Source organism: Eupeodes corollae, chromosome 2, assembly GCF_945859685.1.
Source record: "Eupeodes corollae chromosome 2, idEupCoro1.1, whole genome shotgun sequence".
In the NCBI taxonomy this organism is placed as follows: Eukaryota; Metazoa; Arthropoda; class Insecta; order Diptera; family Syrphidae; genus Eupeodes; species Eupeodes corollae.
In genome coordinates, this window is record NC_079148.1 from 2075123 (window position 1) to 2089570 (window position 14448).

The 14448-nt window shown below is 30.4% G+C and overlaps 2 protein-coding genes across 2 annotated transcripts; both read right to left on the reverse strand.

Annotated features, from left to right (window-relative positions):
* Positions 1-373: 373 nt before the first annotated feature.
* LOC129946246 (nose resistant to fluoxetine protein 6-like) lies at positions 374-4238 on the reverse strand. Its single transcript, XM_056056369.1, has 9 exons — positions 3891-4238; positions 3082-3454; positions 2935-3008; positions 2139-2338; positions 1747-2076; positions 1298-1482; positions 1111-1237; positions 720-1052; positions 374-654 (listed from the first exon to the last, which is right to left on the reverse strand). The coding sequence occupies exons 1-9, from the start codon at positions 4147-4149 to the stop codon at positions 448-450; spliced, it is 2088 nt and encodes a 695-aa protein (XP_055912344.1). The 5' UTR covers positions 4150-4238; the 3' UTR covers positions 374-447.
* Positions 4239-6888: 2650 nt separating this feature from the next.
* Positions 6889-11441, reverse strand: LOC129948283 (nose resistant to fluoxetine protein 6-like). Its single transcript, XM_056059224.1, has 8 exons — positions 11371-11441; positions 8612-8811; positions 8431-8546; positions 8158-8371; positions 7911-8095; positions 7629-7755; positions 7214-7546; positions 6889-7149 (listed from the first exon to the last, which is right to left on the reverse strand). The coding sequence occupies exons 1-8, from the start codon at positions 11414-11416 to the stop codon at positions 6961-6963; spliced, it is 1410 nt and encodes a 469-aa protein (XP_055915199.1). The 5' UTR covers positions 11417-11441; the 3' UTR covers positions 6889-6960.
* Positions 11442-14448: the final 3007 nt, after the last annotated feature.

The window sequence follows — 14448 nt, forward strand, 5'->3', positions numbered from 1 at the left end:
AAATTATATTTATTTTTCATTTCTTTAACGAATTTTTTGTACAATATGTCAGAAAATTCCTGATAATTATAGAAGCAAAATTAACAATTCATTGACATAATAATTTCTTCATGAAATGGAAAGATGACAATTGTTGGATATTTGGAACAGGTTTTGGTAATTGTCAAATCAAGGGTCCTGGTTGCAATATTTCTTAAATTTTCAGGATTAGCATTATTCAAACAATTTTGAAGACAAAGAAACAAGAAAAATATCCCCTGAAGAAGTAAGGAATTCCTACGAAACGTTGGGAGAAAGAATGAAATAGTTTATTATTTGCATTCCCAAACCAAAAGAGCCTATTTTCAAAACAATTAATAAAACAAGTTCATTTTTGTTTTTAAATAAATAGTTAAAGCTTTAATAAAATATCAGTGCGTTTTTAAGTTCAAAATTTTAACTTATGTATTACAGTTGTTTTTGTGCTTGCTCAGGGTCAACAATAACACTCGGAGACACAACCATAGTTTGTTCGGGATTTGTTTTTGGCACCGCCGCCGGTGTTCTTGCAGGAAATATAAACTTTTCTAAAATTAAAATTGGTGATTCGAAGGCAAGTGTAACGTAAATGGAAATCAAAAAAGTTATCCCAAAAGCACTCCAAAAATATAAGAACTGGAAAAAACGCATACAATTATACAATAACTAATATTTTGTAAATTTATTTCAGAAAGACAAACCTGATTATAAACAGAAAAGTAAATTTCTGTCCGTGTCAATCCGAAATGCATTCTCTCAACTGCCATATGCATCATATACATGGCATATGTCAAACGTCCAAATGGCTGCCAAAATGGATGTGACAGAAATGTGTCAACAAAACCACCATATCCATAGTAACAAGCAAATGTTATCCACACATGAGCTAGACCCCATGATATACGCTTGAATCCCTCGTACATAGCAGCTTCGAAAACGGTTCCTTGACCATTGGCACTCAACGAAAAATAGGGTCCAAAAACGACAGCTGTCATGGTAAGGAAGCTGACGACCCAACCAATAAGTTGAACAATCTAAATGAAGACAGTTTTAAGAAATTCTTGAGAAAATTGTACGATATTTCTAACTTACTTTTGGAATCTTAAAATTTGACTGCCGATTTTTATGCAAGAAGTAACCAAAACCAAAGCCAAGAAGCCAGGTCGAACATCTTGTATGTGTCGGAGTGTAGACTCTTTCCCATTCATGAGGATTTAATCTAAAAAAAATGCACACAATTAAATTTTTTGTTTCAGGAATTTTTAATAAAAGAACTTACCCCAACATAAGCCCAACATATCCCTGGAATAAGTAAATTCCAATAACACAGCCAATTGAAGACAGCCCTAAAATGAGTAAGACCGGTGCGAATTTCTTGCCCCATTTCCACATTGGTACTAAAAGAAGCGGTGATAGAGCGTATAGTTGGAAGTCAATGGCTAAGTACCAGGCTTCTTCATAACACTTTAAAAACAAAACAAAAAGAGTTAATGGCATTCGAAGTTTTCATAATAACAATCAACAATATTGCAATTGTCAGTTATCAATTGATAGTTGATAAATATTGAAAGTCTCCGTTTGTAATCTTCATTGATATTTATACATTCCTTGATACTCACAATTGGTAGTTGGCTGGTGGAATGCTAAACGTTGATATTGTGCAACTATCAATTGATAATTGGCACTCTCAAAAGGGGGGACTAAATCAATCAAAATCAAAATATTTACCCTTTTCTCTTGGAAATAGTAATTCTGGATGTAAAGCATTACTGGCCACCAATTTGTGCCATCACAACTATTTTTCTCCATTTGCACACTTTTAATTGGACCCGTATAAATAACCTTATTCACACTATAAGCCATTAATAGACCAGCGCCTAAGATTGGTGTTAGTCTAAAATACCGATGAACAATATTCATTAAAGGGCTTATTTTTCCAGAAGATTTATCAAGTTCCCTGAATCCAATCCAAGCTACTAAAAGTCCTCCCATAAACAAAAACGTATCAACTGATATACTTGCATTCAAAGCTGGGAAAAACTCTGGACTATACAACCACTGAAAGCAAAATGACAGATTAATATTAAAAGTTCGAAGGTTATGATTTGTATAAATTTTACATCAATATGATCCCGGTTGTTAATAATTGGAGTTCCATGAATGTTTGTATAAGTATGATGATTTATAATCCAAAATGTTGAAAGGACCCGAATACCTGTGAGGCAATCAATGTTGTTTCTCGATTTCTTGGTATTTATTGCGAAAAGCCTCTTTCCATTTGTAAGAACCGAAAAAGTCATCAAAATTGGAATCGGTTTTTCTGAAAACAAATGAAAATTGTTAAATGATTTCTTCTAGAGTATCAAATTTCTCAAAACCCTAAAGACACATAGCTCTTATTTTGTTTTTATATTGTACGCGCACTCAAGGGGATATGAATGATTAAAATTATTATTAAGTTAGTACTCTATTAATAAGTTGATAACAATTTTTGAAGTGAATGTTCGCGCCAAAACATTTTCGTTCAAAAAAGCGAAACAGTGGTTGAACAACGCAATGTAGCCATAGAAAATTTCTGAGGCATTTCTTTTTGTCTATAAATTATTAGAATTGTTTATTTACTTTTTGTTGTATTGTTACGAGTATATTAATAAATGGCTCTCTATAGTTTCACAATTTATAGTAAAAAACACTCAAGTAAGCAGTAGTGTTACAAAAAATAAGTCTGTTGCCTCTCGGGTTATTCATCATTCAAAAATAATAAACAGATATAGTGTTTACAGGTCTTTTTATCAAAGGTTTTTAAGGTTAATGCATTTTGAGATCATAATTTTTAATTTCTTTTTAAAGAAAAAGAAGAGAGGATTGAGTATTCGGAATCTTTATAAATTTTTAAAAGTGTTTAAATTTACTTACTCTCATAAAAACTTGTGTAGAACTCATAGCTTGAACTCAAGACCATCAAAATCGTTACCAATCCAAATATCGACCTTAAAAAATGTAAATAGTTTTAGTTTTCAAATAAAATGTTTTAGAAATTATGTGATTAAGAAAAAAACCTACAATCCAATGATATTCAAAGTTGTTAGTGGAGGAATTTTTCCATTCGAACAACGTCCAACCATAATTCTAGACAATACGCCTTCAAATTGACCACTAACTGCTTCTTTGAAAATTGATGTTAACAATTGTGGGCTACAGCTATCAGGAGCACATATTCCAGTACTTAGGCTTGGATCAAGATTCCACCAATGTATTTCATGGTTTGGTGGTTGATCGGTATGAAGTAAAATTGTGGCGAAACAATACTGTCCATTAACTTCCTCACTAAGTCCGCTAAGTTTCACTGAAGTTTTGACACATTGATCGTAGTTTCCCATATCATATTCGTTTCCCGATTCAATTCCGGATGGCAAGTTTCCCCAGGCGTCTAGGACTGCAATTGATGAGATTACATTTAAGAGGTTTATACAAAACAATACATTTTAAATTTGAGGAGGGAAGTTATATGAATCTTGTTGAATTAAAAATGGAAAAAGTGTTAATTTTTAAAGAAAACACTTGTGGAAGAAACAAAGCAACTTTTTAACATTAAGTTCGACCTTTTTAGAAACTGTTTTATCAGTTTTAAAATACGATTTTCCAAATCAATTAAAAGTACGCCATTTTTGTAACACGATATTATTTACAACTTAAAAAATTTCCTTATCAAAAAACTTTATCATTTCAAGATTTAAATAAAAGATAAATTATCTCACAGAGTAGCTTAAATGGCTTAGAACAATTTTTCTTCACAATGTTTATAGCTCCATATAAATTCTATCGATTGTCCTTCCTTGTTTTTTATTCTTGCCAACATTTCTTGGACTTACATCGAGAAACTTGTCGATCCGGAAATTTATTGATGATTTCCCTTAAACTTAGAAGACATTTTTTCGAATCATAAGGTTCAATATCTTCACCGCCGCCGTCGCCAATGATGTAAATCTTATTTGGATTGTTTTTAATTTCTTTGATAAAAACTTCACTCAAGACATCACTAGACACGGTCACATTGTCCACAATTGATACTGATTGAATACCGTAAACAAAAAGATTGATTGCAACAATTAATATCAATAATAATTTCATTTCAAGAGTGCAGCGTCGTCGTCGGTTGTCGTTGTCTTAAAAGTGCTGGATAGAACTGAACCGATACTGACAGCAACACTTAGTTTAAATAATTATCAAAGTATCTTAAGAGCTGAACTTGATTTTGAGTTTATTGTATTTTTTAAAGTAGGATAGATTTAAAAACAAAAGTAGGGCGGAAATGACAGGTGATATCTTATCGTTATCGAGTAAATATTTTAAATTTATAATTTTTTGTTTGCAACAAGGATGCTACTCATTTAGAATATGAGTTATTTTATGATTTTAATTACAGATATCCTTAGTGATACCATCTCGGTAGTGATCGGTTCGATAAATATGCTTATTCCTATTATCGCTTTAATTGCCACTTTAAATTTTCAAAGTGTTTATGTACATAATCAGTATTTTTAGGTATAGAAATTCATATTTATTCTATTGGTCTCAATTTATTTAATAATATTCGTTGATAATAAATTAAATTTATCACAACAAAACATTAAGAGACTTTAAAAATTATGAGAATCTAAATAAGAGAGTTACATACAGAGAGAAAGAGTGTCGATATTTTGGTTTGAATAAAAGCAAGATAATTTAAACGTAAACTTCACTGTATATGTACTAATAAATTATTTCAGTAGGCATTTTTTATGACTTAACTACAGCTTATCATGAAATACTGAAGCAATTTTCTTAAAACTTCCGATTAAAGCTGATTCCTTAGAAGACAAATGATTTTTAACATAAAGAAAAAAAGTTAATTATCTCAAAAATATTCCCACTGTCATTATTTTCTATTGGAATTGTAGTATACTTTTTGGTAACAATTTTTAAAAATACTTACAAAATTAAGGTTTTCCATTCGCCAGAAAAAAACAAAGAACAAAAGCTGCTTTACAGAATCCTTAGAAAGTGAGTCAAAATTCCCCGCTTCAAAAATAAATGTTTACATTGAAACTCTTCAGGAGCTTTTCAATAAGCATTTGAATACAAAACTTCATAGAATTTCTAATTCTTCATGAGATATTACCTCAGACGAGTTCTTCAAAGAACTGTTTAGTTATTTACATTACATAGTAGAAAACTTCGTTCTCGTTGATTCTCATTTTTCGGGGTATTACTATGGAAAGTAGAATCCATACATCTATTTATCATAATTCAAAATTAATCTTTCAATATTAATAACAGTCAGCATATTTCAAAATATCCTTGTATCAAAATTCACAAATTTGTGATGCAATCCATCTCACCTCTATTAAGTCAGGTTTTAGAAATGTTTCTCTTTAAAAATGCAAAAATCTTTTTTTTCGATAATGTTTCAATCATCGTGATATCAACATCTGAATAGCATACCAATCACTACTTGTAAATTGTTGCTAATGCAAGACGCTATGACGAAGGCAAACACCAGGTAGAACAACATCACCACGTATCAGGTCACAAAAAACATATGGCCAACACTAGATTTAAAACGTTCAAGGTGCTATCTCTAAGCAGATCCCAAATAAGCTGGATAATAGGTGTCATAACCGCACATTGTCTAATATAGGAAAGCACGCCACGCGACAAGTCGTGTTCTCAAATGACTTTTGCAGAAGCTGTATGGACTGTATGGACGAGGAAGAGGAGGAAACAATTTTCCATCTACTCTGTACTTAGGAGGAAGCCTCAAGATTCATTTGGTATCACAATGGTCTATAAATTATTTTAGTATCTTATTTTTCAGAGAACCTCAATAGTTTCGTGATGCCTTGCACAGTTTTGACAATCGGTGTTTTAGATAAGATTTTTGATGTTGGTTCTGTCAGAAATCTCCAAAATGCTCAATATATCCAAATTTTAGCTTTTTTTTATATGTATTTGAATATATTTTAAAATATTCATGTATTAACCTTATTTTGATGACAAAGAGTTTTATAATTTTCTTCTTCGGTTTTAAAAGATATTCCTTGTGGTCGTTTTCATTGCAACGTACCCCACTGTAAGTACCTGCAATAGAATATTCCTAATTGTAGCAATTTGATTGGTTTTATTAATCGATCAACGTTGTTACAATTATTTATAAAAAATCTCCACAGGAATCCAGGCCAGCTGAGCAGCCGTGGTTACAGCTTCGTTAAAGAGCTGTATAGTTACACTTTTTGGGTTCTCTCCTTTGTGTCACATTCGTATGCAAATTGCTCGATTCGTTGCGTGCTTCGTCGTTCGTCGCTACGCCTGCCGCCCAGCTCGATTAACGTTGAGATCATTTAATTTAAATAATTAATATTAAATAATATAATATCCCCTCGCGGTAAAATATAAATGTAACTAATGGGAATATTTAAGAGTTCTTTTAAGATTTGTATAAGATAAATAAAAACTGACAACCAATGAGGATTTTTTTTTAAATATTTAAATATTTTGAGAATATTTAAACATAATATTATAATATCTCTACAAAAATAACAAAAAACTGCTACAAGAATTTAAAAGTCTTCAAAATAATATCTAATAATTTAAGGCTTTTTTCGAATGTTCAAAGGTTAGATCTCAAAAACCTGAAGTGATAAATTGATTTTGAAGGAGAAATTGAATTCAGGTCATCAAAAAGCTAAAAAAGTATAATTTAATTTTCAATTACAAAATTTTATTGACCGGAGTTTTAAACATTGTCTTTCACTGAATCAATTATTAATTTTACTTTTTCAAAATTCTTTTTTGAAACTCAAACTAAAAATTAAATCTTATTTTAACATCTTTAAATCTCAAATCTCCAAAATCGGACTTTCAATGAAATAATATTATAATATTGAAATATAAAACTCGTAGTTATTTATAAGCCTGGTCATTTAAAATACTGAGAGGTACAACTGTATTTGGTTCTGTATTTAGATTTTTAACTGGTTTTCGCCTTCCGAATATAAACTTTTCTAAAACTAAAATTGGCGATTCAAAAGCGAGTGTTACATAAATCGCTACAAAGATTGTTATTCCAAACCCACTCCAAAAATATAAGAACTGTAATAACAAGAAAAAAAATCAAATCACTGATATCTTGAAAATGTATTAGAAACAGACAAACCTGATTATAAACAGAAAAGTATATTTGTGTTCTTATCATTCCAAAATGCATTTGTTGAATTGATATATGCATCATATAAATTGCATATGTCAAACGTCCAAGTGGCTGCCAAAATGGATGTGATAAGAATGTGTCAATAAATCCACCATATCCATAGTAACAAGCAAATGTTATCCAAGCATGGGCTAGGCCCCAAGAGATATGTTTAAGGCCTTCGTACATTGCTGCTTCAAAAACTGTTGCTTGACCATAGGCACTCAATGAAAAATATGGCCCAAAGAGTATAGCAGTCAAGGTAAAGAAGCTAAGCAACCAAGCGATAAATTGAAAGACCTGGAACAGTTAAGAAACCATTTAAACTTAGGATAGGATAACCAATCGAGGATTCAAATGATCAATTTAGTTTAGGACTTACTCTTGGTATGTGAAAGTTTGTTTGACGATTTGTATGGAGGAAGTATCCAAAAGCAAGACCAAGTAACCAAGTTGAACATCTCGTATGCGTCGGAGTGTAGACCTTCTCCCATTCATGAGGATTCTTTCTAGGATAAAGTAAAATATTTCATACATCGAAAAACGGAAGAAATTAGCTTATTGTAAGTTTTGCGAAATAAAATATTCTATACTTCGAAGAACCGTTAAAATTAGCTTTTTAAAAATGTTTGTTAGATTTTGTGAGGAGCTCAAACTTACTTACCCAAACGTTAGGGCAACATAACCCTCAGAAAAGCAAACTGCCATTGCAGAAGCTATTGATGCCAGTGCAGCTACAAGTAAGATCGGTGTGAACTTATGCCCCCATTTCCACATTGGAATTAAAAGAATTGGTGAGAGAGCATATAATTGGAAGTCAATAGCTAAATACCAGGATTCTTCGTAACACTAAGTACAGAAATCAACTAAAAATCTCCATGATTTCATTAAATTATATTATGAAATATTACCCTCGTATTCTGAACATAGTAGTTCTGAATGTAAAGTAAAACAGGCCACCAGTTGGTGCTATCACATCCATTTTTATTCAATTGGACATCCATCACTGGACCTGTGTAAAGAATCCTGTTCACGCTATATGCCATTAAGAGTCCTGCTCCTAGGACAGGAGTCAATCTAAGGTATCGATGGATGATGTTCATTAAAGGATTAATTTTCCCAGATCTGAAAAAGACTGTTTGTTAAAGTAAATTTATTAAAAATATTGAGAAAATTCTCCTAACGTTTTATCAAGTTCTCTAAATCCAATCCAAGCGACCAGCAGACCTCCCATAAAAAGAAACGAATCCACTGCTATACTTCCATTCAAGGCAAGATAAACTCCTGGGTTATAAAGTCGCTGAAATTAAGAAGGATAACGAAATGTATCGGTTTGTAGTATAGAATAATTATTGTTTAACCTACATCTATGTGATCTTGTTTATTTATAATCGGAGAACCATGAATATTTGTATAGGAGTGATGATTCATGATTAAAAAAGTTGACAAAACTCGAATTCCTGTGAGACAGTCAATGTTATTCCTTGATTTGTTGGTGCTTATAGAAAATAGACGTCTTCCATTTGTGAAAATGGAGAACGTCAACAGGATTGCAATTGGGTTTTCTGCAAATAAAAATAAGTCGATATTAAAAACTACAGTTTCGTACTATCAGTTGCGTGATGGTTAGTGCGTATGATTGTCATGCTTGAGGCCTATTTTTAAAAAACAAACGTTCCACTTTCAAAAATTTCCAGCAACAAATTTGTATTAAGGTTTTAATAATATAACTAAACTGAACTGGAAAAAGATATACTTTCAGGCGTCTTCATAATTGTTTACTAAACGTACAAATGTATATTATTAATTTTTGAATAATATTACTTGCCTTTTTATATGTCTTTTCATTTTGATTTTTCAACTTTTCTCGCTCAGAAAATGAAATATTAATTTTCACTTAAATGTTCTTTTTCTTGGCAACTTAAAAATGGGATTATTCATTTAAAGCTGTCAGTCTCTACGTTTGATATTCTAAAGTTTAGAAGTTTCAGTTGTGATCAAGTTTCCATATTTTGATTCCTTTTAAACATATTTCAAACTGGTATAATTCCAAAACTGTAGAGTTGGTATCAAACTTAAACTTAAAGTTGAATGTTAAGTCGAGGATTGTTTTTCTTCATTTGCGTTTATTTGTTTCAAGTTCTTAAATTATCCCCTGTGAAATTAATGATAGATTTCAATAAGTTTTAACTTATCTGTGTTCTAAAGAAAAAGCTCTTAAGCTCTATTTTTATAGTTTTTCAAAACGTGGATTTTTAACTTGCAATCTTAATCTTAATTAAAAACACTTTAGATATTTCTGCCTATTATCTGATGAATAAAATAGATAGATATATAAGACAAATTATCATCCACTTAAGTTATTTTACCTTTTGTAGGACCCTACGAAATAAACTTAAGCTATTTTACAAGGGGTCATAACTTTCTTGTTTGTTAAGATTTATCAACGAGGGTTAAAAAAAAAACAATTTGTAGACAGAATATAAAAAAAAGGATAACTAGCTAAAACCTCGTAAGTCGACTTAAGAGCCTATTTTAAACACATATAATAAATTAGAAAAATGATCTTTTAAAAATAAAAAAATGGCAAGCTCCTTTTTAAAAATTCAATGAAATGAACAAAATTAAATGGAAAAAAGTGCAATATTGTTCACAAGGCTAGCATCACAGTAGTGTATTCAGTTACTACAACTTAACACGACATTGGTCATTGTTTCCGGCTTAATCTGACAGATTGCTTGATTGATTTTTGCTTTAAGTACTAAAATTGTTTCCGGTTAGTTGGAATAACATCCGTCCACCGTAGAACGCAGCATTATTTTGTTCTTATGATGACACCAGTCCACAATCGGAGGATATTTTAAGGCAGTAGGCGTTTAATCTTTCTGAAACCAAAATAGTGTTTTGACAAATAAATTGTAATTTGTCATCGTAAGTTCAGAACTTTTAAATAGATGACGCAACTTTAAACTTAGAGGGTCGGAAAAGTATGTTGAAGCTAATGTACTGCCTTCATTGAATTGTGATGGTGATGATGGAAAATTCTCTCCAAAATTTTTTCTTAGAACTGCTTTTAAAAATTATTGTAACAAATACTAAAACAAGCATAGGATCTAATAAAAACCATTGTTAAGTAAAAAATGTTCTTATTTCTTGAAAATTTAAAAATATAAAGTACACAAACTCTAAGGAGGAAAATATTTAGTTGTGAATTACAACTTTAAGTGGAGAAAATAAAATCGAAAGTTAAGAACAAAAAAATTTTTAAGTTTCAATGAAGAAAATTGCTCTAAACTCTCTAAACTGACTGTTAATCAAATTCAAGACTGGGTCTTATGAATGTGCAACTGTGTCCAAAAAGCCTGTTCAAAAATTGTTTCTATATTTTAAGATTTAAATACGTACCTGTAAAATAAGTTTATCTTTAAAAATTTAAATAACATTAATTTTTTTAAAGAATAAATTTATATTTCTTCATTTAAGATTTAAAAATAAAATTTAAATATTTTCTTAGGCACAAAAAAAATTAGACAATTTTAATCATTAAATCTTATATAGACAAAATCTGTTAATTGATTCCTAAGAAAAAACAAAAAACAACGATTTTATAGAGAATGTATGAGCCTGTGGGGTCGATGGCTGACTAACGAACGTGCGGTATTGACTGACTACCGTTTTCGACTTCTCGAGCTAGAAATTTTGACGAATGCAATATTTGCATCAAGTTCCTGTTCATATGTCGCAAGTTAAATATCGTTGAAAAACTTTATTAGACCCAAACTTTATAAACTAATTCGTTCGTTCAGATTCTACAAAAAGTCGTTCGTTTTTTGAGTAACATGAAGCACAAGCGAAAATCATCTTTAGCTTTTTGTTATTTCGGAACACAAATTAAAATGTAAACAAATTTTTTCAAATTTTCAGCAAGATCTCGAAAAAATAATAGCTTAGATTTATAGCAAAACAAAATGTGTACGCATAGGCGATCTTCAATAAATGAGTGAAAAATTGGCTCATTTTGAGAGACATTTTAAAATATAAATTCCACAAAAACAGAGTTTTAAGTGATCTTGTGATATTCATCTTCAAATTTAATTTAGTATTTTGCCATCTTTTTTACTCACTTTGATAACACTTTGTGTAAAATTCATAGCTCGAACTCAATATCATCAGAATCGTGACTATACCAAATATTGATCTTAAAAATAAGGTTAATGTTTCGTTATAAATAAAAAAGAAAAATTCATACTTACATTCCGATTATATTAACTGTCGTTAGTTGCGGAATTTTACCATTCGAACATCTTCCAACAGATATTGTAGATAACGCTCCATCAAATTGATTCTCAACTGAATTTTTGAAAATTGATGTTAACATCTCAGGACTACAACTATCTGGAACACATATTCCAATATTTAGAGTTGGATTGGGATTTTTCCAATGTTTCGTTGTGGCCTTCTCTTGAAGAAGAATTGTAACAAAACAAAATTGACTATTCACCAAATCAATTAGTTCATCAAAAATTAAAGAAGTTTCGACACACTGATCATAGTTTCCCAAATCGTATTCGTTTCCTGATTCGATTCCAGATGGCAAGTGTCCCCAGGAATCCAACACTGCAAAAGTGGAACATTTTGGTAAATGAATGTTTACATTCTTTCAAACTCGAAACATAGATTTTCACCAACATACATCTTACAGTTTCTTGATGTTGAGGGTAATTATTCACTATTTTCTGCAAACTAAGAAGACATTTTTTGGAATCAGATCGGTAGCTTTTATTTGGATTTTGTTGAATTTCTTTGATGAAAACTTCACTCAAAACGTCACTAGAAACGGTTACATTATTCACAATAGAAATTGAATGAGCATTGTTAACGAAAAGAGTGATTTTAAAAAATATTATAACGAAACATAAACTATTCATTTCGGATGAGTTGATTCCAAAACGCGACTAACAACTGTATTAAGAATAACACTTCATTCAAGCAAACACCTTGATGAAATGGTATCTTTTTTTTTTTTAAACTGATGCTGATGAATATTTCAGGTTCCATTGAACCCGTTCGGATCTTAATTTGTAGTTTAAAAACAAAATAATTATCAACATAATATTCATACAATAACCAATAATAAAACTGTGGCAAATAATCGAAAGCAACTTTTAATATTTAACATAATTTATTTAAATTATTTATTTATGTTTTAATAATTTTGCCTTACCTACTAAGAGTTCTTGTTTGTTTATTTTTAGCATTGATTTGAAGGTAAAACTTAAGAAAGAAAACAGAAATATTTTGTTAAACAATTTAATTTGGTTGCTTGAATAATAGACTCAGTTAATATGGAATGTGTTTGTTGAACATAAATCACAAAACGAGATGTTTTTAGTATGCACAAAATAATAACAAAAACTTAAAAGTTTGAATTTATAGGAGGACGATTTAAAGGTTTATACACACAACTAGACTCAAGCTTCGATTAACACCAAGAGGTGATGCAATTACAGAGTTTAAGGGTTACAAGGAAATTAAATGTAACTTTTTGGAATTTTTTTTTTTTTTTTTCACACAAAAATTAAATGAAAAAAGCTAGAATTAATTGCATTGTTACATTTGTTAATATTCTTGTTTTATGCCTGAATTCACTATGTCAATTTATCACTACATACCTCATTTTTTTTGTTTAAAAATAGTTGACCTACCATTTTTTCCTTGCAACTTGCTTGCAACGAATAAGCTTCGAGCTTGACAGTTGTAAATGAATAGATTTTAAAAATTATCAGATAAATAAAGACATACAAGTTCTAGTTTTAAAGATGCCGATTGCATCTTTACAGACTTTAGCCAGGCATTTTACAAATTAAGTCGTAATAAGTTACGACTTAATGACCGTTTCGTTATGTGGATTTGGTCATATATTTATACGATAGAGTTTGTAGCGTCATGCTCAGGATTAGCTTTTCGTCAATTTAAAGTCAATTCTGGTATACCTCAAGGGAGTCACGTTGGTCCATAGATATTTATTTTATTTATTATTGATTTGCCTTCTATTTTAAATTATTATTTACCGATAATATTAGAAGATTTGGCATTATTAACTCCGTTAAGGACTGTAAGGAGCTACAAGAAGATCTAAAGCAATTTTGGAAGTAGTGCAATAAAAATCGTTTGATTTTAAATATTGACAAATGCTAGACAATGAGTTTTAAACGCAAACGTAATATAATAAAAATTATGACTACACTTTTGTTGAATTCATCACGTTTGAATGAAATCCAGTTTTTCCTGTTGTTGTACTAGATTCAAAATGAACGTTCACTCTTCACAAATTATATTACAAACAAATCCAAAAAACACTTGGTTTCGTCAAAAAAATGTCCTCAGAATTCCGTGATCTATGGTATATGTTATTAAAAGTCTGTATGTTTTCTTTATCAGGCTAATTCTTGAAAACGCTTGCGTGGTATGGGTGCAGTGCTATTTTGTTAATATTGGTAGAATAGAAAGTATTCAACGTAGATTTTAAAGATTTTTGCCTTCGTTTTTTCTTCAGAACTGACAGTGTTTTATTATCTTCATACACTTAAAAGCTTCCCTTGATAAATTTCCCATCTCTTTCTGAACACGGAGAATATTTGCAGTTCAGCTTTTTACCTGGTGTATTGAAAATACCGATTTTGTGTCCATCTATTCTTTGTCGATTGAATTTCAATCTGATACAGGCTAGAGTATTTTGAGAACTTTGACAAATAATACAAGACAAAAATACTCTCAGAATATGTTTCGTTTTTTGATGTCTTATTTTAACAAAGTTTTCTCAAATTTTAAGCTGATTATTTTTTGGATAATAAAATGTGGACTGCACAATTCGACTTTACAATTACAATAATTCGTACAAATCTGATAAAAAACGAACAAATTAAATTTATCAGAGATTAATTTTTTCAAAGCCACAGACAAGAATTTCACATTTTTCAAATTGTTAAATATTTTCTAAAATATATTTATTCATAACGATTTGAAGGTTTCAGAACCCTCCGTGAATAATTTTTCGCTAAAATTTTAACGGAACACCGTCGAGTTATTTTTGTTGACACGGCGGCGATAGAGTTGCTATTTGCCTTGTTGATTTTATGATATCTTTGAACATTGGATGTAGGGTTTTTACCTTATTTGACGCCATTGAAACAATTTTGTTG

What these genes read in the sequence shown, in the direction of transcription:
- LOC129946246 (XM_056056369.1), bottom strand. Translation starts at nt 4,149, where the DNA reads ATGAAATTATTATTGATATTAATTGTTGCAATCAATCTTTTTGTTTAC. An exon ending in GGATCGACAAGTTTCTCGAT is followed by an intron (nt 3,455 to 3,890) that starts GTAAGTCCAAGA and finishes CATCAATTGCAG; the next exon opens with TCCTAGACGCCTGGGGAAAC. An exon ending in ACAACCGGGATCATATTGAT is followed by an intron (nt 2,077 to 2,138) that starts GTAAAATTTATA and finishes TTTTGCTTTCAG; the next exon opens with TGGTTGTATAGTCCAGAGTT.
- LOC129948283 (XM_056059224.1), bottom strand. Translation starts at nt 11,416, where the DNA reads ATGATATTGAGTTCGAGCTATGAATTTTACACAAAGTGTTATCAAA. An exon ending in TTACACAAAGTGTTATCAAA is followed by an intron (nt 8,812 to 11,370) that starts GTGAGTAAAAAA and finishes TTTTATTTGCAG; the next exon opens with AAAACCCAATTGCAATCCTG. An exon ending in ATAAACAAGATCACATAGAT is followed by an intron (nt 8,547 to 8,611) that starts GTAGGTTAAACA and finishes TCTTAATTTCAG; the next exon opens with CGACTTTATAACCCAGGAGT.